General features: G+C 37.7%; 1 protein-coding gene across 3 annotated transcripts in view; it reads left to right on the top strand.

The window, feature by feature from the left end:
- Nucleotides 1–24,686: 24,686 nt before the first annotated feature.
- RYK (receptor like tyrosine kinase) overlaps nucleotides 24,687–27,536 on the top strand; it is a 98,372-nt gene continuing 95,522 nt past the window's right edge. The window contains exon 1 of one of the 3 annotated variants that reach the window (XM_056793631.1): nucleotides 24,687–25,468. In XM_056793631.1, coding sequence (XP_056649609.1) covers nucleotides 25,165–25,468 — 304 coding nt within the window. In that variant the 5' untranslated portion in view covers nucleotides 24,687–25,164. The remainder of the gene's footprint in view (nucleotides 25,469–27,536) is intronic. The other 2 variants (XR_008911144.1, XM_001374612.5) reach the window with 2 other exon arrangements.

Raw genomic sequence — 27,536 nt, 5'->3', positions numbered from 1 at the left:
AAAATATAATTTGCCCAAAGATTGCTGAATATCTCTGGGAGTTCAGGGTTCCTATGTTTTTTAAAACCCTAAGTTTCTTCTGTTTCCTTCCATTTGGATCCAGTGACATTGGCCTTCTTGCTATTGCTCTCACAGGATACTTCATCTCTCAAAGCCATATAGTTTCTTTGTTTCTCTCTCTCTCTCTCTCTCTCTCTCTCTCTCTCTCTCTCTCTCTCTCTCTCTCTCTCTCTTTCTTTCTCTCCTCTCTATTGATCATCTCCAATTTGTCCAGGATAATATTTCATTTGTACATCATTATTTTCATGTTGTCTTTCTCATTAGACTGCATAGACTGCAAGCTTCTTGAAGACAGCAACTGTCTTTTTGCCTTTCTTTGTATGCCCAGTGCTCAGCCTAGCACATAAAAGGAGATTTATACATTTATTTTATTGATTTGACTTAACTTCTCTGGAGTAGATGAGTGGGAGAAGTTTCACCATCAAATTGTGACTAAATAATTAGTTCCTTCTTACTAAAGCCACTTAGCTTGCTCTTCAGCACCTCCTGAAATCTGTAGGAAGCATCATACCTTCTACATTCCATGTTCTGCGCCTGGGCTAAAGGCTAGTTGAAATGCTCTTTATTAGGAAGGAAGGATATGTTGTTTTGAATTGAGAAGATACATCCTTGCAAACAATCAAACAAACAATTCCATCCTCCAGCTAATACTTTGTTTTATTGGGTCCTGCTTTTCTGAAACTTATCTATATCTGTGGGCTGAAATGAGGGGGGAAGGGGGAATTATTCCTCTCCTCTTCTAGAAACAGGAAAAAGTTAACAAAGCAGCAATTGACAATGAATATATTCTCACATATGGCTAATGATGCTGGCTCTGAATAAAAATGAGGGGAAATCACAGTTCTGGACCAATAAAAATGAACGTTGATAAATTATTGATGTTTGAATTAGCATTTGCTAATGATTAGGGAATCAGAGGCAGGCAACCCAAGTCCCACATACCTTCTCCTGGCAGAAACATTAAAAAGAGATGACAAAATAATGATTAATAAATTCAATGAAAAACTACAATAAGTAACTTCTACTCTTTTATCTATAATAGGTCACAGTGGTGAAATCTGCATGTTTTTATATTTTTATTTTATTTATTCAACACTTACCTTCCACTTAGAATCAATACTGTGTATTGTTTCCAAGGCAGAATTGCCCAGGGTCACACAGCTAGGAAATGGCTGAGGACAGATTTGAACCTATGACCACCCCTCTCTAGCACAGGCTTTCATTCCACTGAGCTACCCAGCTGCCCCCATGTTTTTATATTTTAAAAAAAAAATTCTATCATGTTTTGTTCCTTTGAAGTTCCTATAATTATCATGATGTAATGATTTGGGAGTGGGGATTTCCAGAGTTGTTTTCCATGGAGAAAGGATTTATCTTGTTAAAGGTTTTCAGGTAACTTATAGTGGAGAGATTTCTAGAACTTGGATTGGAAAGTATGCTTTCCAGTTTTCCAAATGCTTGGAAAAAGTGCTGGAATCAGGATGTATCTAAATTTATATTTCACCTCTGACCCTTAATAGTTATGTGACCCTGAGAAAATCTCTTAACCCCTCTCCTCCCGACTCAGCCACTCCATTTGTAATATGAGGATTATAGTACCTGTAGTACCTACTTCACAGGACTTCTGGGATTATCAAATGAGATGATTTAATGCATGTAATCTCTTTTTACACCTTAAAGCATTATGTGAATGACAGCTTTCTAACAAACAGCTTTGTAATGGATGGGTCCAATAATTCACACTGTTTCCCTTGTTATTTTGGTTCAATGTTGAAAAGAAATGAGACATTTATTGGTCATTCAACAGCAAACAAAAAGAGGCATACTTAGCTACATCATAGAAGGGATCTTGAAGCCCTTAGCTTTGGTAGACATGGCCTTACTCATCTCCATGTAGAAACATATCTAGTTAGCACTGAAGAGAACAGTAAATTGTGCAGTCTTGGGGCATCTACCAAGTATAAAGGGCCCTAACTCTATGGGGCAGAGCCTTTCCTGAGTTTAGGCGACTAGAAAGTCATGTCAGTATGCTCAGAACCTAGCAGAAAGATACCTCTTGAGATCCTTGGGCCTTGGTATCCCAGGCCATTTAATCCTGGGGACGTAAACTAGCCTAATTTACTATAGTAGTGGGAGAAGGAATATTAGTACATAGATAGGAACATAGTAGATAGATTTCATATCTCAAGCTCTAATCATGTCATTCCCCAGTTCAAAATACCTCAATAGCTCTCCATTGTCTATGAGATCATATATAAATTCTCCAAAGCCCTCCACAACATGGTCCCAACTTTCCCTTGTAGACTCATCTTTCATTAATCCTCTATATCAATCGACAAATATTTAATGTGTCGACTTTGTGTTTGCCTCAGTTTCTTTATCTGTAAAGTAAAATGGAAAAGGAAATGGAAAACTACTCCACTATCTTTGTCAAGAAAACCTCAAATGGGATCACAAAGAGTCTGATAGGTCTGAATTAACCACACAAGACATGTGCCAGGCACTTTGTAAGGCTCCAGGGATATAAAAACTACAAATGAAATAATATCTACTCCTATTTGTTCTATTTGCTCCAAACTGTTTAACTGAATGTTTCTCCAACATGTTCTTTACTTTCTCATGTATAGACTTTTGCTCATTCAGCTCTCTTCACTTGCAATATCCTTTTCTCTTCCCTCTACCAACCTACAGAGAACACTACAATTGAAAGCTTTATTCTCATTCAAGGCCCACATCCAATGTCATTTTCTTGATGAAGTCTCTTTGCTGACTCATCCAACCAGATGTGATTTCTCCTTTTCTTAAACTCTCATAATGCTTAGATCTTTTCTCATAGACTCTGTTGTAGTCTGCCTTATATTACATTTACTTCTGTACCTGTTTTTAAACTCTGTGAGAGTGAATGCTTCTTTTTTTTAAACCCTTAGCTTCTGTCCTGGAATCAAGAGTGTAAATTGGTTCCAAAGCAGAAGAGTGGTAAGGGCTAGGCAGTGGGTGTCAAGTGACTTGCCCAGGGTCACATAGCTAGGAAGTGTCTGAGGTCAGATTTGAACCTAGGACCTCCTGTCTCCAGTCCTGGCTCTCAATCTCCTGAGCTGCCCACAAAAGCTACTTTAAAAAAAAAAAATCCTTGTATCTTCTATACATCTTATAGCACAGTTTCTTCAATATAAAGATTTATTGACTGATTGGTTGATTGATATTAAACATTCAACAAACATTTATCAGTCTTAGAAGTAAATAGCATTTTTTTTTCTTTTTGCACCTTAGCTAAAAATCAAACTGATGAAGAAAATAGAGCCATTGTTAAAGTTGGGAATCTCAGAGAAAACTAGACAGCTGAATAGGGGAGACTCAGGGTTCACACAGCTGCTCACAACTATTAATTACCCACTCTATTTAAAGTAAGTAAATATGTTCCTTTTACACTAGTGGGATCTGATGTATGACAACTTTCCTTGCTGAACCTTGCCCCAACCCCAACTCCAACATCTTGGATCCAATAGCTTTTTCCCATGCAGAAACTATTGAAGGCCCAGAATTGTGCCAATCAGATTGCTCTATCTGCTAGGGATCTCTCTCCGTTTCTCCCTAAAAGCTGATATTTTTGCTTAGGAGAACACTTGAACCCAAAGTTTCATTAGATCTTGAAGTTTAAAGTGTCACAGAAGTGGTCCAGCTTCCACCAGCTCACATTTACATTCTGTATGCAATCTCACAAGCCTCCTCTCCAGCTAGTTTTCCTCCCTGGGCACACTCATCTTGATTCCAGTTGATTTCCCCTGTATATATCCATTAACATTGAAATACTAAAAACTCCTTCTAACTCCCACAAATTGTGCTAATTACACCACCCAAAAGTTCATTCTTTGCTTTGTCACAAACACATGCAGCATTAAGTGATTAAAGTCATATTGCATCATAAACATCTGGAAAGCTACAGTCAAGCCACCATGTCAAATCATCATCGCCAACATCAAGGGTGTCTTTAGACATGACTTTACAGCCCAGGAAATAATTAACAGCTAAGACCCTTTTGAGTCTTCTATTCACTCCCATCTGTGTTTCAGAACAGAAATCTTCTACTTTTAACATTTGTCCCCCAAACACTATTGCATTAGGTAACTCCGAACATCACACTGGCCATCCTTCATGATGCAGCTTCATTGCCAAAAGCCATGCTCTTATTCAGAGTCCTCAGTCCTAGATCTAATTGCCTCTCCCTATAGCCTGAGGTCAACTCTAGCTTCTCCTGAAAAATGAATGGGCAAGTAGTCCAAGTATTTTGCTCTAGGAACTTCTACTTATCTATAAATTTCCACAAAAGCAGAAGTTTTATGAGTTTTAAATGAGTTAATGGATGCAAAGCACATTGCAAACCTTAAAGCCCTATATAAATGCCTGTTATTATTAGCCTCCAATCCCCAGGCTAACAGTCTGATGACACGTTCATTTTCTGGGTTTTCTACTGCTGGCATGTACTAGGTGTGACCGGTTGATGGATTGAATCCTGCTGAACTCAAGTAATCTTTATAGAATAGTACAGGGGATTGCTGGTAAATTTTTAATAGTCAGACTAAGGAAAAAACACTTTTAAGTTTAATTTTTATTATGAACATTTTCTAGATTGCCTAGACAATTAAATAAACAATTTATAGTAATTGTTGATTTCTGAGGTGTAAATGCTCACACTGAAAGTTTAATAATTGCTCTTACTGGCAGGTTAGAGCTAGCTTCAGCACATCCCTGCACATAAGAAACCCTTATAATAATTCCTTGGAAAGGAATTAGTTGGGTGAGGGATAAAAGGTAAAAGAGGGTCTTTCAGGAGGGTTTATAGATTAAGAAAAAAAGAAACTAAGGAGATTATGTAAGGGAGGGAATACTAGTGAAAGATAAGGAGATGAGGGAAAGAACAATAGATGACATTCATACTAAGAAATATAAAACTAAGCTAGCCAGGATTGGAAGGAAAGCAGAAAATTGGGGACAAAAAAAATTTGTAGACAGTTTCTTGGATGGAGGTTTCATATCTAGATGATATAGAGCACTTTGTCAAGTTTATATGAATTTGTGTCATTTTCCAATTGATAAATGGTAAAAAGATATAAACAGACAGCTTTTGGATGAAGAAATCAAAGCTATATATAACTATTTGAAAAGACTCTCTAGGTCCTTATTGATTAGAGAAAAGCAAATCAAAACAACTCTGAGATATTATCACACCTATTAGATTGGCTAAAAAGACAAAAGGGCAAGATGACAAATGTTGGAGGGGATGCTAATACACTGTTGGTGGATCTGAACTGGTGCAAGTGTTTTGGAAAGCAATCTGGAATTATGCTCAGAGTCATAAATATATATACACATATGTATATATTTTTTTATGTAGAAATCCCACTAATATATTTATTTCCTAAGGTGATCAGAGTAAAAGAAAAAGAATTTATATGTTCTAAAATATGTATAGCAGCTCTTTTTATGGTGGCAAAGAACTGGAAATTGAAGGGAAGTTCATCAACTGGGAAATGGCTGAACAAATTGTGGCATATGAATGTGATGGAATACTACTGAGCCATAAGAAATAACAAACAGGTTGATGAAAAAGAAAACCATGGAAAGACCTATATAAAGCAACAGAAATATTATTTGAAAAATTACTCATATGTCCACATCCAGAGAAAGTACTGATATAATAGAAACAAAGTAAGATATAGTTTTATATGTACATATATCTTTTGGTTAAATAATACTTTCTAAAATATGGGGAGGAAAGGGAAGATAAGAGGTACCTTGGAATTTTCATGTAATAAACAAACTAATTACATTTTTGAAAAATAGAAAGATGTTTATTAAAAAATACTAACACTCTTATAATCAGAGAGATGCAGCAAATCAAAACAACTCTGAGGTATAACCTCACATCTAGCAGATTAGCTAACATGATAGCAAAGGAAAGTAATGAATGCTGGAGGGGATGTGGCAAAGTCGGGACATTAATTCATTGCTGGTGGAGTTGTGAATTGATCCAACCATTCCGGAGGGCAATTTGAAACTATGCCCAAAGGGTGATAAAAGACTGTCTGCCCTTTGATCCAGCTATTGCACTGCTGGGTTTGTACCCAAAAGAGATAATAAGGAAAAATACTCGTACAAGAATATTCATAACTGCACTCTTTGAGGTGGCAAAAAACTGGAAAAAGAGGGGATGCCCTTCAATTGGGGAATGGCTGAACAAATTGTGGTATATGTTAGTGATGGAATACTATTGTGCCCAAAGGAATAATGAACTGGAGGAATTTCATGTGAACTGGAACGACCTCCAGGAATGGATGCAGAGTGAAAGGAGCAGAACCAGGAGAACATTATACCCAGAGACTGATACACTGTGGTACAATCTAATGTAATGGACTTCTCCATTAGTGGCAATGCAGTGATCCTGAACAACTTGGAAGGATCTATGAGAAAAAACACTATCCACATTCAGAGGAAACACAATGGGAGTAGAAACACAGAAGAAAAACAACTGCTTGAATACATGGGTCAAGGGGAAATGGGGGATATGATTGGGGAGGTAGACTCTAAACGATCATCCTAGTGCAAATACCAACAAATGGAATAGAAATCAAGGACACATGTAATACCCAGTGGAATTGTGCATCAGCTATGGGAGGGATGGGCGGAGGGGAGGGAGGAATAGAAAATGATTTTTGTAACCAAGGAGTAATGTTTGAAATTGACCAAATAAAAAAATAATGTTAAAAAAATACTAACAATTCCCTGAGTTCCCTAGTCTCTACTAATTCTTTTGTAGTGTCAGGGGAGAGGGACATTGTGACACAGATTTACTCACTTCTTTGTAACTCAATCATGCACTCTGTTCCTAGTCTACTCAAGTCTTCCCTAGTTCAGCCCTGGGCACTTTCTTTTCCCATGCAGGAAATGGTGGGTTTTCAGACTGATGATATCAGATAGCTACATTAGCCATGGCTTTGTCTATATTAAAACCTGAAGATCAATTTCCTGGAGATTTTCATTTTTATTTTGATTCTAAAATCATTTTTATGGAGGCTGTGTCATTTGATTTGCTTTTAAGTCACTCTTAGGGTTCCAAAAATAGAGGTTTATTTAAGGAGGGGAATCCATAGTGTTCAGGGACGTACATCCAAGTAAGATGACTACTTACAACTCAACTTTTTATTAGTTTTTCTTCTAATTAAGCTTTCTATCATTTGCTTTATTTCTTTATAACATATCCTCTGATTTCATCACATTCAGACTCCATTTATAATAAACTAGCAGAGTCCAGCTTCCCACAATGCCCAAACCACCACGTGCTAGCTGTCCTAATCCTGTCCTATCAGAAGCTATCCTAACATTCTCTTTTAGCCCAGGGAGTAATTAACTACACAGCAAACAGCTGCAAGTCTTCTACATCACAGAGCTCCCCAGCCTTTCTGTGCTGATGGACAGAACAGATATCTTCAAAGCCTGTCCATCATTTCCTTCTTTGTCCTTTTGATTGTTTGGTGCGCTTAAAAGAACTTTTGAGTGGGGATCTGATATAGCTCCAGCTCTCAGGATTTGCCTTCTCAGAATTTTGCCTAGGCTTGCTCAGGCATACCTAAGATGCTTTTCTTAAAACAATAGACTAACTCATTAAAGTCAGCTCATCTAGCAATTAACAGGAAACTTGACTGTCTGGAAATCATACTGATTTCTTTAAGATAACACATAAGTGAGCAATTATCATCGATAAATATATGAAACCCATGCAATATACATTACATCAGCGTGTCAAGGACCTATGATTTGGTTTGTTTGGCAACTCTCAATATGGGAACCAACCACACTAATGCAGACTGTAAACTATCTATAACTTATTGTCTCAGAGAGACACATGAGACTCAGAGCTGGCAAGTGATCTGCTCAGGGTCATATAATTAGCCAGATGGAATTTAAAATTAAAAAGTCCTTCTAACTCTTAAGGGCAAGGTATTGTCCACTAGTATTTACATAATATTTTAAGGTTTGCAAAGCACTTTGCAAATAGTATATCATTTTATTCTCACAACAACTCTGGAAAGTAGATGCTATCATTATCCCGAGTTTAAAGAGAAAAATAGAAGTTGAATGTATAGCATCACACAGCTAATCATTGTCTGAGCTGGGATTTGAACTGATGTCTTCTTGACTCTAGGTTCAGTACTCTATCCACTGTTCCACCTAGCTGCTTTCACTATTATAAACTTAATATTTGATGAAATTTAATGAATGATGAAATTTAATAATTGTTCCTATTAATAAGTTAAATAACAAAGAATTTTCCACGGGATAATGAAGAGGAAAATGAGTAGAAGCAAGAGCACATTATATACAGCTATAGATTTAATGGTTGAAGAATAATGTGAATATCACCTCTAGAGAATGAACTTAAAAATAGAAATAGGAAAGATATAATCTATATATACTTATCTCTTTACTGGATAATGCCTTCCATGATGGTGGAAAGGGGAGGGAGGGTTTGAGATACTTGTAAATAAATTCTATTAATAAAAGAATTACAAAGGGGAAAAAAAGAGTTTTCCAAATTAGGCCCTCAAAGTAAAATTTCTTAGTACTTGTCATGTAGAGTCCCATGTAACTTCTGAGGACTCCTACACTTCATAAGTTCAAAAGATCTATGATCTCATCAATGTAGGTATTCCCTGAACCAGTGCTCACCACAAATTACCAATGCTATCTCACCTCTTATGATTCTTTTCCAGGCCTTTTTGAAAATTCCCCATGGAGGATTTAGCCAAGGAGCACAAGTTGAATGAGTAGACCAGCCCCAGCATAGTAGGAAAGAACATGCCAAGAGAGATGGAGAATTAGTGCTGTTCTATAAATGCATTGACTATTCTCCTAAAGATTGTAGAGGGACAAAAAAGTCAGCATGTATATTGGTAGTTTATTGATGTCATTTTGGCTACATTAAAAAAAAAAAAAGTATGAGGCAGCTAGATGGCTTAGGGGATAGAAAACCAGGCCTGAAGTTGGGAGATCGTGGGTTCAAATATGGCCTCAGACTCTTCTAGCTGTGTGACCCTGGACAGAGCATTTAACTTCAATTGCCAGCCTTTACCACTCTTCTGTCTTGGCATTAAAACTTAGTATTGATTCTAAGACAGAAGGTATGGGTTTGGTTTTTTTTAAATAGCATTACACGTTATTTTTTTGTTTCTCTTAGAATAGTTTTTTCTTTGTGGTATCCTAAAAATTCATTTCCTTAAAAATATATTATCTGCATCATAAATTTCTTTTTTATGTATTAGGTTAGATCCTGTCACTCTGTAGCTTAGTACATCTAGAACTGAAGTAGTTGATCCTAAGTATGGTGGTTCCACTTTCTTCCCAAGATGAAACTAGATGACTAAAGAAATAAAAAAAATCTATTCTATTTCAATTTTATTGTTGTTCTCTCTTCCAACATCATCTAAAATTGTTCTTGTGATGATCTGGTTCGGCCAGGTCTAACCATGACACATTAGAAACATTTAAAACAGTAGAGTTGATTCTTTCCTTTACAAGTTCAGAATTAGATCTTTTGAGGGATTCTTACATTATTCATTTATAGTGATTATTGTGACAAGAGTGAAGGAGGTATATGCTCAGTAGTTCAAATTTATATATATATATATATCCTCTTCCTTTATTTTTCTTGTCTTTCCTTTCACATCTTTACAACACTTCCATGGAGCAGAAACAAGAACTATCAGGATATCCCATCAGAAGTAATTAGTAACTTAGTTTGCCAGTACTCTAGGGCAAGGCAACTCTGTCTAAGTTGCAGAAAGGTGCCAACTTGCATGGTTAGAGGGCATTTCCTTACTGGGAGTTTCCAGTCCTGAGATTAAAGGTCTGTGGCCCTCTATATATACTTATAAATGTACACTTTGTCTCCTCTGATAGAATGTAAGTTTCTTGAGGGCAGGAAACATTTCATATTTGTCCTTGAATTGCTTGGCAGGGTGACAAAGACACAGGCATTTCATAAATGTTTGTTATTCGGTTCAGATGACGTGTAATTCTACAACAGTGTCTTTGCACAGAGTAACTGCTCAATCAACTTGATGTATCAAGCTGACTTGAAAGTAGAAGAAGTTGCTGCACTATTGCAATTATTTTGTCTCTGGACTCTGGTTGGGCAAGTCATTTTTTTCTGCTACAGTAGCAAATGGTTTCTAGATAACAGTAGATAAGAGTGCTATACCTGGTGACAGGAGTTCATCTTTTTGAGTTCAAATCTTGCCTCAGACACTAGGAGGACAAGTCACCTTGCCCTGTTTGACTCAGTTTTTTATCTGAAAAATGAGCTGGAAAAGGGAATGGCAATATCTTTGCCAAGAAACCTGGTTATGAAGAGTTACACACGACTGAAAAATGACTGAAAAACAACAAAAAGGGGGAGCAAAAGAAATTTCTTGCCGGAGATAGGTTTTATCTCAATTTTAAGCTTTTATATGGTATATCATATCTGCTTCTGCTCCTCTGGACTGCTAGTTTGAATTTAGTTGATGGTATGTGCTTGATCTCTGTACTGTTATGATTCCACATTGTTTGCCTGTATTTGACTCACTGTCTATCTTGTTATGTGTTAAAACCTTAAGTACTTCCTCCAAAGACAACCCTTCTTGTCTTGTGGAAGCTCACCTCACTCTGGGATAGCACTCTTGCCATGCCTTCTCCGCCCAACATAAACGAATGCACAGAAACAGTCTGGAAGATAGTTCCCCATATGTGCCACTATGGAGACTCATCTATCTTTGGTTCTTAGAAACCTGCCACACTCCACAGGTTTCTAACTATTATGTTAAGGGCATTATTGGTTGTGTACTCATTCCATAGAATGAGTACACAATTCCATTCCCCAGCCCCACTACCCTCTCTAACCACCATCCAACGTCTGTGTGAGATTTTAATGTATGCTTCAGCTAATGAATGACCCTAATGGCTGTGGCTTCTGGTTTCTTTATCAAGAGTGGACCCTACATTAATTTCCACAGGCCTAAGCTAGTAATTAATAGTTACATGCACTCTGATCTACTTCTGCAAACCATGCTCTCCATTGGGGCATATGATGTTGTTATAGTTAACATAACCAACTATTCTTCTGATCGATTAATTAAAAAGACATTGTTAATTTATAAAACATGTTTATGCTTATAAAAATACATTTATTTTGTTTAATGATCTACTTTTCTCAAGTTCAATTTCTTTAGTTTTATAATTATTCTAGATTAATTCTATGAACATTGGAGGACATTTTTGCATTTTGTATCATATTTTCAAACTTTACAAGTTTTTAACTTCTAAAAATAAAAACAAAACAGCTTTATGAGTTATTTTTAAATTTTAATCTCTACTTATGCTTTCAATCTTAAAAATATGAAAAAGGTCAATAACCTAAATCAAATGAACAAAAAATCAAGCCATTCCCCAATTGATAAATGGGCAAGGGACATGAATAGGCAATTTTCAGATAAAGAAATAAAAACTATTAATAAGCACGTGAAAAAGTGTTCTAAATTTCTTATAATCAGAGAAATACAAATCAAAACAACTCTGACGTATCACCTCACACCTAGCAGATTGGCTAACATGACTGCAATGGAAAGTAATGAATGCTGGAGGGGATGTGGCAAAGTCAGGACATTGATGCATTACTGGTGGAGTTGTGAATTGATCCAATGATTCTGGAGTGCAATTTGGAACTATGCCCAAAGGGCGATAAAAGACTGTCTGCCCTTTGATCCAGCCATTGCACTGCTGAGTTTATACCCCAAAGAGATCATAAGGAAAAAGATTTGTACAAGAATATTCATAGCTGCACACTTTGTGGTGGCAAAAAATTGGAAAGTGAGGAGATGCCCTCCAATTGGGGAATGGCTGAACAAATTGTGGTACATATTGGTGATGGAATATTATTGTGCTCAAAGGAATAATGAACTGGAGGAATTCCATGTGAACTAGAATGACCTCCAGGAATTGATGCAGAGTGAGAGGAGCAGAACCAGGAGAACATTGTACACAGAGACTGATACACTGTGGTACAATCGAATGTAATGGACTTCTCTACTAGCAGCAATGCAATGATCCAGAACAATTTGGAGGGATTTATGAGAAAGATCACTATCCACATTCAGAGGAAAAACTGTGGGAGTGGAAACACAAAAGAAAAAGAGCTGCTTAATCATATGGGTCAATGGGGATATGCCTGGGGATGCAGACTTTAAATGACCACCCTAGTGCAAATATCAATAATATGGAAATTGGTTTTGATCAAGGACACATGTAAAACCCAGTGGAGTTCCATGTCAGCTACAAGAGGGGGTGGAGGGAGGGGAGAGAAAGAGCATGATTCTTGTAACCAAAGAAAAATATTCTAAATTAACTAATTAAATAAAATCCCCCCCCAAAAGAAAAAGGTCAATAACAATAAGTCAATAGTCAATCCATACTTTTTAAATGCCTACTGTGTGCTGGATATTGTGCTAGGTTCTGGGTATACAAATAAAAAAAGAGGACAGTCCCTGCACTTGAGGACTTATAGTCTAATGGGGAAAGACAACACACACAAAAAAGCCAAAAATTGGAGGGTGGGGCAGAGAGGTATCAGTGGAAAAGAAATCAAAGAAATCCAGAATAAACATTGAAGAGAAGTCAAAGAAATTCAAAAGGAATACAGGCAGGTAGGGATGAGAAATAAGACTGATTGGACCTTACAAAATGAGGTTTCTCAATAATTAGTATACTAGGGGCATGGTGGAGAAGTCACAGAATTCCAAAAGGAGTACAGCCAGGTGGGAAATGAGATGTCTGAGGAATATAATAGAATAATAATATTTCCCATTTTAAACATTTTTTTCAAATTTTACATATAATGTTTTGAAAATACAAAAACAAAATTACAAACTCTAAAGAATGGACCTTAATGTCAGAGTATCCAGGGCAACTGGAGGGTCATTACTGATTTTCAAAAACAATGATAAAGAGATGGGGAATGTCTAAACTGCTGTAGAAAGAGATCTGGACAGGGGTGAAAATCTGGGAGCAGTGGTTTGGAGGAGGAAGTGCATAGACTATCTAAAGTTGGTTCCCGTAGTAGAATACAGAAAAATAAAGTTGGAAAGTTAGACTTGGGGTGAGAATATAGAAGATTTGATTTGAATCTATTAATCTGGTCAGTTGGAAGCTATTAATGGCTTTTGAAGAGGGTAGTAATGTGGTGAAATTGGTATTTTAGAAATAATCTGGGGATGTAGGATAGATTTAAAGGGGAAAGAATGGAGGAATGGAAACTGATTAGGAAGGCTTTTATTTTTTTGCTCCCAACAAAACCTTTTAATAAAGATCTATATTATGCCAATAGAAGGGACAAATGCCAGGAATATTGTGAAGGGAAGTATTGACAGGAGGATTCTGTCAGAGTGGGAGAACAGAGAGTTACTACACTAACTTAGGAGATAAGAATTTTTAGATAAGTTTTAGAAGGTTCAATCCATCATTTATTAAGCCACTGTACTAAGCCCTGGAGTTACAAATACAGAGAATGAGACAATTGCTTCTCTTAGGAATATGCATTCAACCAGAGAAAATAGAAAATATATATGTAAGTATATACAGAATAAAATACAAATAAAGTACCAGCTGAATTGGTGTGTTCCTGTAGTTCTGCTGTTGGGGAAACTGAAATTGGGGAATTGATTGAGTATCGGAGTTCTGACCTGCAATAGGACTAATGTCATTTGGATACTGCATTGTCAGAATCCAATCTGGTGAGTATCCAGTTACAAAGGGTCACAGGGCTGCTTAAATAGGGTTGAGCCAGCCTGGGGTGGGAAAAAAAAAAAGAACAGCTTCCAGGTCAGTAAATATAGGGATCTGATTGTTGAGTGTCCTGATAGACTTTCAATGTAGATGAGATAGAAGATCCATTAGCAATTGGAGGAATTGGGAAAGATTTCATGTAGACATGATAGACAGTTGCATCCTGAAGGAAGAGAGGGATTCGGTGAAATGGAGATGAAGAGGTGGTGTATTCTATTCATGGCAGTGGTGTGTACAAAGTCAATGAGTAGAGAAATGGAGGAGGTATGTTTGTGTAGAATAGAGAAAAAAAGGTCTGTTTGGCTGGTTTGCAGATTATAAGATAGGGAATAATGTCCAACAAGGTAGGAAGATAAGTTGGGGACAAGTTGTAAAAAGATAAACAGAGTTCAAATTTGATCCTAGTGGCAATGGGGAGCCACTGGAGTTGACTAAGTAGGGAAGTGACATGGTCAGACCTGAGTTTAAGGAACAAACCTTTCCTAGCTATTTGAAGGATAGATGAGATGACTAGAGTAGTCAGACTTGAAGCAGGGAGCTATATTAGGAGGATGTTGTAGCAATCTAGTAAAGAGATAACAACGGCCTAAACAAAGGCTATGGGAGTAGAATGAAGAGAGTCAAAGGAGAAAAATGTCATGGAGGGTAGCCACATGCCCACAAAGAACAATCTGCCTGCCATCTTTGGCACCCATGCCATAGGTTCACCATTGCTGCCCTAGTATATTAAAGAAACCAGAGGTCTTTCAGTATTCTTGCAAACTTCCTGGGTCTCAGTTTTTTCAGAGAACTTATAGCTTCATTAATAAATATTTGTTGAGTACAGTAGGAATTTTTTAGTCAATTGCTTAGGAATGAAATCTAGGAAATCATAGCTTTTCGAGCTAGAAAAGAGCTTAGGAAAGATTTTTTTTTTAAAGCACACTATGCTACATATGCATGTCAGCTTTGGCCAGTTGTTTGAAAAGTATATACCCCTACAGACATTGGAGCAAGCCTTCATTCCTAAGCAAAGACTGAACCTTTCAGCACTTATTTTAATGGGTTTCTATCTACTCTCATCAAAGGCTATTGTAACAAGCCATATAGGTTTTACTGGATGAAAGAGGCCAGTAAAATAAAATTACGGAACAACTACAACAAAAAATTAAGAGAAATGACTTTGAATGTAAAGTTTGACGTCTAAAGGAACTTTAAAACTGGTAAAAACTTAGCCAAATTATTAGAAACTTTGAGGAATGCTACCTCTACATAGGGAATAATATTTAGCATTGTGCAATATTTTCAATAATTTATTTAGACTGGCACAAAATAATTGTTGAAATTTTAAGTATTGTTTAATTAAAAGGCTATTTTTTATAAATGGGATTTCATAAGATTTTTTGTATTATTTCAAGTAATTTGGTTATATATGGTATATATTATTTTGTTATATATGTTATATTGGTTAACTATTTTTAAAAGTCAATTGTTTTTTGTTTCTATATCATAGTCATTTGCCAGAATACACTCCCATTTCCCCACACCTGTGAAGTTTTCCCTGAAGCAAAGAAATTTTTAAGTAAAAACAGCAGACATAGCAACTATGTTGGAAAGAGTGTACCACATTCCACACCCATTTTTCTACTATCTCTCTCAAGGAGAAAAGTACAGTCAGTTTTGCTACAGTACAATGTATATGCATCTCCCTCCAAAGCATTTGGAAAATGAAGTTAGGGGCAAAGTACTGAAAAAGTTCTTTAGTGGCACATTAAAAAAAGAGAGATAACCTAAAAAAAAGACAGCATAGTTTTGTACATTTAAAATGATTACAAATTCACAAATATCACAATAAACAGTGATGGCCCCCATGGCTACTCAGCCTATGCCTTGGTTTCCACCAGCAAACTGACAAGAGTCAAAAGTTGGACAAAAGCCTCAACTATGTTGGAGCACATGGTCAAAGAGGAACAGAGCATTGTCTTTTTTCTTTCTCTCCTGTTCTTCCATTACTTGACTTTACTGGCTTCTTTTGCCCAAAAAATCAATATGGGCTGTTACTTATTATATTCTTTAACAAAGCAGATAGAAACCTATTAAAATGAAATATTCAGTCTTTACTTAGTAATGAAGACTTGTTCCAATGTTTTAAGGACATATAATTTTTTCTTTGTTTCTTTCTTCCTCCCTCCCTCCCTTCACTTTGTTTCTTCCTTCCTTCCTTCCTTCCTTCCTTCCTTCCTTCCTTCCTTCCTTCCTTCCTTCCTTCCTTCCTTCCTTCCTTCCTTCCTTCCTTCCTTCCTTCCTTCCTTTCTTTCTTCCTTTCCTTCTTCCTTTCTTTCTTCCTTTCTTTCTTTCTTTCTTTCTTTCTTTCTTTCTTTCTTTCTTTCTTTCTTTCTTTCTTTCTTTCTTTCTTTCTTTCTTTCTTTCTTTCTTTCTTTCTTTCTTTCTTTCTTTCTTTCTTTCTTTCTTTCTTTCTTTCTTTCTTTCTTTCTCTCTTTCTCTCCTTCTCTCTTTCTCTCTTTCTCTCTTTCTCTCTTTCTCTCCTTCTCTCCTTCTCTCCTCTCCTGCTCTCTTTCTCTCTCTCTCTTTCTCTCTCTCTCTCTTTCTCTCTCTCTTTCTTTCTTTCTTTCTTTCTTTCTTTCTTTCTTTCTTTCTTTCTTTCTCTCTTTCTCTCCTTCTCTCCTTCTCTCCTTCTCTCCTCTCCTTCTCTCCTTCTCTCCTTCTCTCTTTCTCTCTTTCTCTCTTTCTTTCTTTCTTTCTTTCTTTCTTTCTTTCTTTCTTTCTTTCTTTCTTTCTTTCTTTCTTTCTTTCTTTCTTTCTTTCTTTCTTTCTTTCTTTCTTTCTTTCTTTCTTTCTTTCTTTCTTTCTTTCTTTCTTTCTTTCTTTCTTTCTTTCTTTCTTTCTTTCTTTCTTTCTTTCTTTCTTTCTTTCTTTCTTCTCTCCCTTACCTTCCATCTTAGAATCTATACTGTGTCTTGGTTCTAAGGCAGAAGAGTGGCAATGGGAGTCAAGTGATTTGCCCAGGGTCCCACAGCTAGGAAGTATCTGAGGTCATATTTGAACCCAGGACATCTCATCTCTGGGCCTAGTTCTCAATTCACTGGGCCATCCAGCTGAACAATTAGCTAATAAACATACACATATTTCTCTAAGTTCTGCTCTCTTCCCTCTGCATGAATTCAAAGAAGTCTTCCTGTGTTTCTTTTCCTAGGTTCTTCACAAATCCTCTGTCTTTCACATTTATTTCTTACTGAACAATGTTCCATTACATTTACATGCTACAGTTTGCCCAGCCATTCTCTAACAGAGGGATAATTTTTTGCAAGTTTCTGTTTTTGTTGTTGCTTTGCTCTTTCAAAAAAAGAGATTGCTATGACTTTTTGGCATATGAGATATTGACCTTTTTTTTCCCCCCGTGAAATGTATCTTGAATTTTAGAATGGATATCAACCAGAAATTAAGACTCAGATTTTTAGAGATTGAATAGACCTGAGAGATCAGCTAATATAATCTACTTATTAAACAGATTAAACAGATATTAAACAGATGTAGAAACCAAAGCATAGAGAAATTAAATGACTTTTCCAAGGTCACAACCAGTCAGTAGCAAAATAAGTACTTTAATCTATGTCTCTTAATTATCAGTTGAGCATTCCTTCTACTATGTAAAACCTCCTTTCCCAATCATTTAACAGAAATTCATTTGGCTAGAATGCATGCATCTCATTATGTAGGTTGAATTTATAGTGTAAGCTGACTTCCATATAGAGAACCAGCTTTCTGGAACCTAGGAAAACCTGAGGGGATCATATGAGACTTACTTTGTGCTCTGAGGACCTGAAGATCTGAAGGCGTGGGATGTAGAGAGGGATGAAACCTTCACAGAAGTATACTAGAACCAGCTCCAGTGGCTAGAATTGATTGTTAAAATTTCAGTGTGAAGGGGTAGCTAGGTAGTATAGTGGACAGAAAGCCAGGCTTGGAGACAGGAGGTCCTGGGGTCAAATCTGCCTGTAGACATTTCTTAACTGTGTGACGCTGGGAAAGTCACTTAACCCTAATTGCCTTGCCCTTAGTATTGATTCTAAGACAGATGGTAAGGGTTTAAAAACAATTTCAGTGAGCATTGATAGCTCACAAATCAGCAAATGCTACAACTGAGGGTTTCTTAGTTGTTAAACTAACACACCTTTGGCCTAAGAGCAGGCATTCAAAGAAATGTTCAATGAAAGAAAAAGGCAAAAGAAAACAGGCTGAGGGGAAGAGCAGAAGGTTAGAATAGGAACCATGAGGGCTTGTGAAAAAAATAATGGTGCAATGTTGATACCATGGAAAGGGACATAGAAGAACAAATTTGGAAAAAGGAGTTTCTCAGTCATTGGAAAAGACCTTAAAGATTATTTGACCAACCTCTTTATTTTATTGATAAGGCCTAGAGATCCAAAAATGATTCTAAGAAGGAAAATACTGTTTACTTTAGTGATGTAATGATAAAAGAGATGAAAAAACCTGGCTCAAATTAAATTTCTAGGCTAGACTAGTCTAGTTGTAACATTAACAGTAATTATCCTGGGCTAAAATAGACCATCTGGACACTATAGAGACTGTGACTTTGATGAGAATGGAATAAAGCTGAATAAATTCTTATTTTTAAAAAGATTCTATTGATGCTTAAAAAAATACTTTCATTTCCCGTCAGAATCGTCTGTTGTAAAAAAAAATTAAGCAAAACAAACATTTATTATATATAATAGTGAATACAACATTTTGCATCTATAATCTGTTCTTTCTTTACAGAGAAAACTTCTGGTTTCATCATCAGTTTAATGGAAGTAAGACTGGTAATTTGATTGATCTGAATTCTAATGTCTAGTGTTATATTTCTTTGTCTTATTGGTATTACTGTACATACTGGTCTTTGGTTTTGTTTTCTTTGCTCCACATTGGTTCATACAAGTCTCCTTGAGTGTCACTGTCACTGAATTCTGTATCTGCATATGTTGTTTCTTCTTATATTCTTATATTTTATATTACATTATATACTATATATCATGTACATTGCATGTATCATATATGTACATATCATATACATTACATATGCAATTATATTCATATGCCACAATTATTCAGTTACTTTCCAGTTAAAGAGATCTATTTTCTTTTCAGTTTTTTTCCTTCTAGTATATTTTGTTGTATATCAGATTTTTCTCTCAGCTTTGACCTTCTTGGAATATAGTAGGATTACTTAGTATATAGTAAGACGACCACTGAGTCAAAGGGCATGAACAATTCAGTTGGTTTATTTGTATAATTTCAAATACTTGTTGATAGATTTCTTGTGAATTATATATGTCAAACAAATATAAGTATATGTAATCATCACCTATTTTAGTGTCAAAGATTTATGCCATATACATTTTTGTAGCAGGTCTTAAGTGAAAAATTGTTTGTTGAATATCAGAATGATTGCTAGAAAGTATGAACCCCTGAACTGAATTGCTTTGCTGAATAATAGGAGTAGAATCAGAAGATTCATATCTAGAACATATCAAAGAACATTTCCAATCCTCTAACTTTAGAGGATGAAACCGTGAAGTTGCTTGCCCAAAGTTACATAGATAGTATGCAATGCTTTCCCCACTATTTCTAATGTCTTTAGCATTAAATTCTATGGATAATCATGGATAAGCCAAAGTTAAACAAAGCAACTTTGGAGACTGTAAAGAGGTGTAGAAAAATATTGTAATTTCTATAAATAAAAAAATCAATAAATATACTTGTTTTCCTTTGTCCAGAAAGCTTTTTGAAGGCAGTAATACTGTCTTTGAGAGATTCCATGGGTTCTTCTGTTAGTGTAAACTGCCAAAATTATTATATAATTTTTATTTTCCCCCCAATTACTTATAAAAACAATATTTAACATTCATTTAAAATTTTTTTGAATCCTGAATTCTCTCCTTCCCTTCCTACCCCCCACTGAGATGATAAGCAATTTGATTTAGATTTTTATGTCAAAATTATTAACACACTGATACTAATTTGGTTGGTAGTAGAAATGTGAAGTTGGTTATATAGTTATGAACCTATTTTTAATTTCAATGTATTCTCTACACATTAAAAAAATTAAGTTCATTTTTCTCCTTCCCATCTCCCATTGAAAAAAAGAAAAGAAAAACAAAACCCTTATAACAATTAAGCATAGTCAAGTAAAACAACAGTAGCCATGATATGATAATATATGTTTCACTCTACACTAAATCTATCGTCTCAATCTATCATCAAGAGGTGGGTAGAGGGGGCAACTGGGTAGCTCAGTGGATTGAGAGTCAGGCTTAGAACTTAGAGACAGGAGGTCCTAGGTTCAAATTTGACCTCAGACACTTCCCAGCTGTGTGACCCTGGGCAAGTCACTTAACCCCCATTGCCTAGTCTTCACCACTCTTTTGCCTTGGAACACAGTGTTGACTCCAAGACAGAAGCTAAGGGTTTAAAAAGGAAAAAAAAAAGAGGTGGCTAGAATGTTTCATCAGTAGTCCTCTGGTACTGTTGGTCATTGCACTGAGTTTTTTATCTTTACAATGTTGCAGCTATTGTATAAATTATTCTTTTAGTTTTGCTTACTTTACTGTATTAGTTCACACATGTATTTCCAGTTTTTTTTCCTGAAGTCATCTTTTATAAACTTCTTGGTCCAATAGTATTTAATTACATGCATATGACATAATTAGTTTAGGCATTTTATAATAGATGGGAAACTTTTTAGTTTCTAGTACTTTGTTACCACAAAAAAAGCTGCTTCAACTAATTTTGTACTGTGGGTTTATTTCCTCTTTTTTTCCATCTCTTTGGGGCATAGATCTAATAATGTTTTATATATATATATATAATGTTATATAATAAATAATTAATATACACACAGTTTAGTGACTTTTGGGGATAGTTTCAAATTGGTTTCCAGAATGGCAGGACCAATTAACAACTCAACCAATAGTGTCTCAATGTGCTTCTCTTACCATAACCTCTCCATTTGTCATTTTTATTTTTCTCTTCAACTTTGTCAATCTGATATGAGGTAAGACCCTAGATTTGTTTTAATTTGCAAGTTTCCAATTATTAATTATTTGGAGCATTTTTTTGCTCGTTGCTATCTGAGATAGTTAAATATAAAATTAATCCTGCTATTCAAAGGGGATACCAGAATGGCTAAGACTGCCTCTAGATGGCTATAATAATTCTAAAAGTTTACTACCTTCCAAATAAGATTTTGTGAAGAAATTAATTTGTGATGTACAAAGCATGATAGATATTGAACTATTGTTATGATTCTTTGCACAGTCTGGATATGGTTCCATCCTCTAGAAGCCAGTGTTTAAGTTCAAGAAAATAGAGAAATGTGTAATTTTATCTTTGAGTGGATGCAAACCTCCACTTCCTCACCACTTGCTTGACCACAGCCAGGATCCTGGACCTCATTCTGGGAACCGTTGTCCCAACTGCCACAATATCCTGTCCAATTTTTCCACCCTCAGAGTTTTTTTTTTCAATTTTGTGGCATATAGCATTGTTTTGTCAGAAGTTTTGCTTTTTTTAAGAAAAGAAAAGTAAATACAACCTGATGATGCAATTTTCCAGGAGTCGGGAAAGTTGCCTCCAGTAGGAAGAGTAAAAAAACAGCCCCACCAACAACTGAAAACAAAACCTTGAGTGTGGGCTGGGTGAGGGTGTGGTGACTATGGACATCACCCCAGGCTGTGTTACTGTTTTAAATCAGTGCTTCTTGGGATCCTAGATTTAGAAATGAAAGGGACATGATAGCCCTTCAAGTCCAATTCCCTGATTTTGTAGATGATGATTTAGGTCTAGAGAGGCTAAATGACTTGCACAGGGTCACCTGGCTAATGAGTGTTTGAGAAGAGACTTAAATGTAGGTCTTTCCAATTCCAAGTTTCAAAATCTACCTACTACACCATGCTTTCCAGACTTTTCATTCTGAGTCATACTCAAGGGTGTATGTAAGGGTCCTTTGAATATATTTGACCATTGAAACAATGGGAGGGATGTTTCTAGAAAATAATTTAGAATTACCCAAGACAAGTGATTGAACTTCATACCCTTAAACTCACTGGTTCTTCTGCAAAGCACATATCTCTCCAAGGAGGTCAAAGACAGAAAGGGAAGTTCTCATATATACCAAAATTTTCATGGCAATCCTTTCTGTGTGGAATAAAAGACTGTAAGCAAAGTGAGTGACCATTGAGGAGTAATGACTGAATGGTGGCATTTAAATTAATAGAATGTAGTATGTTATTGAGGGAATGATGAATATCTTAATTCAGAGACATATGAAAAGACCTGCATGAAATAATGCAGTATGAAGGTCAAATTAGAACAATAAACATAACTACATTAATGTAAATGAAATCATATTCAAAAGCAGCCCAGCTCTGATCAATTATTAATGATTATTTCAGCTGATGAAACACAATTTTTTCTCTTTTAAGAGAGGGGACTACATATATGTCGTGTTGAATATGCTTTCTGAAATGATCACTTGGTTTTGCTTGCCTTTTTTCTATGTTAAGAGGGAGGATTTAGTGTGGAACTATATGGGAAATTAATATAAAAACAAAAGTCATTCAATAAAACTTTTTAAAATCTCCTAAGAATATTTTAAAAACAGCTACAACAATAATAACAAAAGAGCAATGGGAGAGGAAATGTATTCTACTTAGTTCATAAGAACTGGTAGGAAGGGTGCCAGAGAGTAGCATCAGATTAGGTGTAGTAGATTCCTTATTCCTCAATCAGGAGGATGGAGGGAAGGGCATATATTGAGAGATGTGAGGAAGGACTCAGGAAGGAACATACAATAGCAATTTAAGGGGCAGATGAGTAAAAGAGTAGATAAGAGTGCCAGGCCTGGAGTTGGGAGAACTTGGGTTCAAATTTGGTCTCAGCTACTTTCTAGCAGTGTGACACTGGGCAAGAAACTTAAACCTCATTTGCCAAACCCTTGCCCTTTTTAGGACAAAAGGTAAATGCTTTTGTTTTTTTAAAGAATGGCAATCTCTACACAAAGTCATTAGAAAAGATAGATTTGTTCCACTTCCTACTATTGCGTTTTTATTATAAGATTAAGAAACTCTCATATAAGGGCAGAAAAGTCCTGGTTTATTTGCATTTAGTAATGAAAATTACCAGAACATGTCTAAAGAATACTGCTTCCAGAAAGAACTTGTATTTGCAAAGTTTGCTAGATTTGGAGTTCCAGAACTTCCCTTAGAGTCCCAGCTCTGACAATAGCAGGGTAACCTAGGGCAAGTCATTTAACCTCATAGTTCAATTTCCTCATCTTTAAAATAAAGATATTGGATTTAAATGACTTTGATGTTTCTCTTCAGTGATACATCTATGATCTTATTTGATTCTCACAACAATCTTGTGAAGCAGGCGCCAATATTATTTCCATTTTATAGATGAGGAAACTGAGCCCAGTAAGTGTTGTGGTGAGATTTGAACCCATTCCTTTCTAAATCCAAATCTCATTCTAGCTCCCTCACCATACCCATTGCCTTTCCAAATAAAACTCAAGACAGCCTCAGCACTGGGAAACATTCAAGCATAGAAAATAGCAATCCTATTAATTTCAAAAACACTTAGAAAGTATGTTTTCTACAAAAAATACTAGAGATTTTTTTTAAAGAAAAGTTTTTTTTTTTATTTTGCAAGGAATCTCCCAGGTTGAGTTAAGACAACAAAATCATTTGCTTTTTGTACAAATTATAATTTTACCACCTGAAACATTTATCATCAAAACCTTGGGACCTGGCAGAACCAGCAAAAGAGTGGGAGTATTTTGCCAATTTTCTTTCTTCTAATTCTCATTCATCAAATCCTCCTCCCTCAACCTTACATTCTCAAAGTTTACTATACTGAAATTTACTTGAACTTTTCCAGACACAGAATTATTAGACAAGTGAGCTTCAGTATCCCATCATCCATCTTTATGGGAAGAGAGTCAAGCAACTAGGAGTTAGAGAAGTAGGGACGCTCATAATTAACTAGCCCAATCTCCTCATTTTAGAGAATACTGAACTGAGGAGTAGAAAGCCTACGTGTCTTTGCAGCTAGCAGAGCTGGGGCTTTAGCCCACTTTCCCCTATACTGCAGTTACAGCTAAACCTGAACTCTATTCCCAGCTACTTTCTAAGGGTGCATGGCTGTGGTCACTTCACTTAATCTCCCTTGGTCTCACTCTTCCCGTTTGTAAAATTAGGAGGTTGAACTAGATTGACCTGCATCTCTAATATCCTCTGGACCTCGGCTATTTCATCTGTTCAACTTAAGTCTAGGAGAAAAGGCAAGAGGAAAGGTTGGACTTCCTAGACCTATTCCAGGATCCCTTCCAGCATTGAGGTTCTGTGATTTTAACCTCTCTCACCATCCCCCCGCCCCTCACCCCCCCAAAAAGGATTAAAATAGCTCAAAGTTCTTGGATCAACAACTGCACACTAATCATGCCTGTGTGTCTTCTCGGGACCAGCTGCTTCTGGCTGCTCTGGACAAAAGTTGAAGCTGGGGGGAGGAGGGGGGGATTTGGGTTAAGTACAAAAGTTTGGAAAAGTCGCGTCCTTGGTCACTATCAAGACATAAAAGAATGAGAGGGAGGGGGGAAAGCATATCCTTCTCAAGAAGGCGAAATAGGAGACGGGCGTGGGGCGGACTCAGAGGGGAGGCAGTAGAACAACGGATTTGTAGGGAGGAGGCGCCCTTGGGTCCCTCCCTCACTCCCTAGCGCTTCGTGGTCCAAGGGCAAGGTCCACTGTTGGGCCGGGCGGGGGCGGTCGAGGTGTGAGGAGGCAGAGGAGAGTTGGTGGACTGGCGCGTGCTCGCTCCCTTGAGGTGGCGGAGGCGCGCCCGTGCTCGCCCCCGCACCCCTGCCTCCTTTTGCCCGCCCCCAGCAGCCGGACCTTCTCAGTGCAAAGCAGGAGGGCGCGCGAGCAGGCCGGGAAAGATGCGGCCGAGGCGGCAGCGCGCCCAGGCAGTTTGAAGCAGCGGTTGGCTGCCACGGGCTGGAGAGATGAGCTGGGGGGCCGCCCCCGGCTCGGGGCTGTGAGGGGCTCGGGGCCGGGGGTGGGGGTCGAAGTCGAAGAGGAGGAGGAGGAGGCGGCGGCGGCGCTGCCTTCTTCCTCCGCGCCCCCTTCCTCCTCCTCCTCCTCCTCCTCCTCCTCGGCGCCCCTAGGCTCAGACATGATCAGGGCCGAGTGGCCCGAGTGGCAGTCGCCGCCGCCAGGCCGAGGCCGGGGCCGCCTCCCGCTCCCCGAGCCGGGCCTCGGCCTGCGGCCCCGGGGGTTCCCTCCGCTGTCTCCGCCGTTGCCGCCGCCGCCGCCGCTGCTGCCGCTGCTGCCGCTGCTGCTGCTGCTGCTGCTTCCCGTGCCCGTGCCGGGGGTTGGGGTCCCTGCCGCCGCTGAGAGGTTCCCGCTCCTGTTGCCTCCGGCCATGGGGCCCAGCGTGAGCCTCTACTTGAGCGAGGAGGAGGTGCACAAACTGCTCGGTGAGTGAGACCCCCGGGCGGGCGCGGGGCGAGGAAGCGCTTTGTAGGGGAAGGACTTCCAAAAATGGGCTGCTTTCCTCCCCTCCCCCCCGCTCCCGTCCTCTCCCACCTTCTGGGAAGCTGGTTTCCCTGTTCTAGAGATGTAGTCCGGGGGAGGTCCCAGGGTGCTACCCCCCTTTTCAGCTCATGCCTTCTACCACAGCCTGCCCAAACGGGAATCCCGGAATCAAACTCTCTTCCATCATAGCCCACTGATTTACCTGGGTTGATGATCTCCAATTTATCCAGTTCTTTGTACGTAGTTGTTTGCGTGTCGCTTGCCGCATAGAGGTAGTGAACTCCTGGGGAAATTACTTTTCTTTTTCTATCTAGAGCTTAGCACTGTCTTGGCAAATAGTAAGCGCTTAATAAATGTTTCTTGATTGACGGACTGCCCTCTTGGACCAAGATGTTGGGCTTTCTGATTCCTCCTTAAAAGCCTGGGGTTGTAGCATCTTTACCTTCATTGAATTTATAGTTACTTTGCCCTACCAAATTTAGGGGGTTTTATTATTAAATTGTAATTTTTTCAGCTGTTAAATATATTTGTTTTTTCTCCCTTCGCCATTGGGGGAAAAAACCCTTTATAACGAATATGCTAGTCAAGCAAAATGACTCTTCCACATTGGTCTTGTCAAAAAATGTGTTTAGTATTGCACTTTTAGTTCCATCACCTCACTGTCAGGAGGTGGGTAGAGTAGCATTTTTCCTATGCTCTGGAATCATCCACCAAAATTTAATGTTACAAGACTTTATTTTCCTGCCATGCTGGCTGGGTAGTTCTGTTAATTTTTTCTTCTGCCTCTGTGGTTGTTTAGGGTGCAGAGACAGAGGGAAAAAGAAAGGGAAGAAACAGAGCAGATCTTACCCCCCACTCTCCATCCCCCAAGGTGGGAAACCCACCCAAACAAGACAGGGTTGGCTTTTTTCCTCCCTGATTCTTTGCTTCCCAGTCTGGGAAACAAACAAACAAGCTTATCCAGCACTGTAATTTCTGATAAGATTTGGTAGTCTCTTCTCTCCTAAGAGACTTCTCTCTTCCCAGTATTTTACTCTATGTATGGCTCATTTCACTGCAAATTAATTACTTGAACCTATCTATTACTCCTGAGATAACTGTAAAGCCCTCTCTCCCTACTTCTACTCCAAAGCAAGATGCCACATTCCTTTCTTCCATGCCTGACAGTATTTCTTAGGCCCTTATCTTAAGGCCCTAGATTTCAAATACCAATGTGATCATTATCATGCATGTATCATATAAGAAAAAAAAATCGTCTTAGTTCAAACTTCTAATAACTAGCAAGTTTCAGTCCTTCTACTGCCAAAATGCTGGCCATCCCTCTTCTCTTTTCTTTTCTTAACTATGACTGAAAGGCACCTTGGTGGAGTGTATAGAGAACATTTGGGAATGTCTGAGTTCAAATACTATTGCTGACCTCAACAAATGTTTTATTATTTTATTATCAACTGCAATATCCTTAGGAAGGTCTCTTAACCATTGAAATCATAGATATCTCCTATCTCCCTCTACCCACTGCCCCTCCAACAACAACAAAAAAATCAACTAAGACTATAGGAATTCAGAAATCAGACCAATAATTTGCTTTTAATACTGAATGTTTCTTTTATCCTTTTACCCAAAATGTTGGGATCGAAATTAATTTTCCCCCAGCCTTTAAATCCAGGTCAGGGGAGAGGAAGATTGGTTATGTACTTACTACTTTTGGTTTGTTGTCCAAATCTTGGTTTCTTCTTCTGTGTCTGAACTGAAAAAAAAAAAATTATAGAGGGTGGTTGGCAATTTTCAGGAGTTGGATTTAAAACCTATACCCTTCTAGATGTGAGCAACAAAAGAAAATGGAATAGCCCCAAATAGAAGTTATACTGTCAAGCTTGAATATCTCGTGTAGGTTCTGTGTTGCACTGAAACTCAGAATATCATAGATGGACCGACTAATTTTACAGATGAAGGAATAAGGCTTGAGAGGTAATCTATAGCTAGTCCAAGGTCATACTACTATTTAAGGAC

Source organism: Monodelphis domestica, chromosome 4 (assembly GCF_027887165.1).
Source record: "Monodelphis domestica isolate mMonDom1 chromosome 4, mMonDom1.pri, whole genome shotgun sequence".
Classification (NCBI taxonomy): domain Eukaryota; kingdom Metazoa; phylum Chordata; class Mammalia; order Didelphimorphia; family Didelphidae; genus Monodelphis; species Monodelphis domestica.
This window is presented reverse-complemented; position numbering and strand designations above follow the sequence as displayed.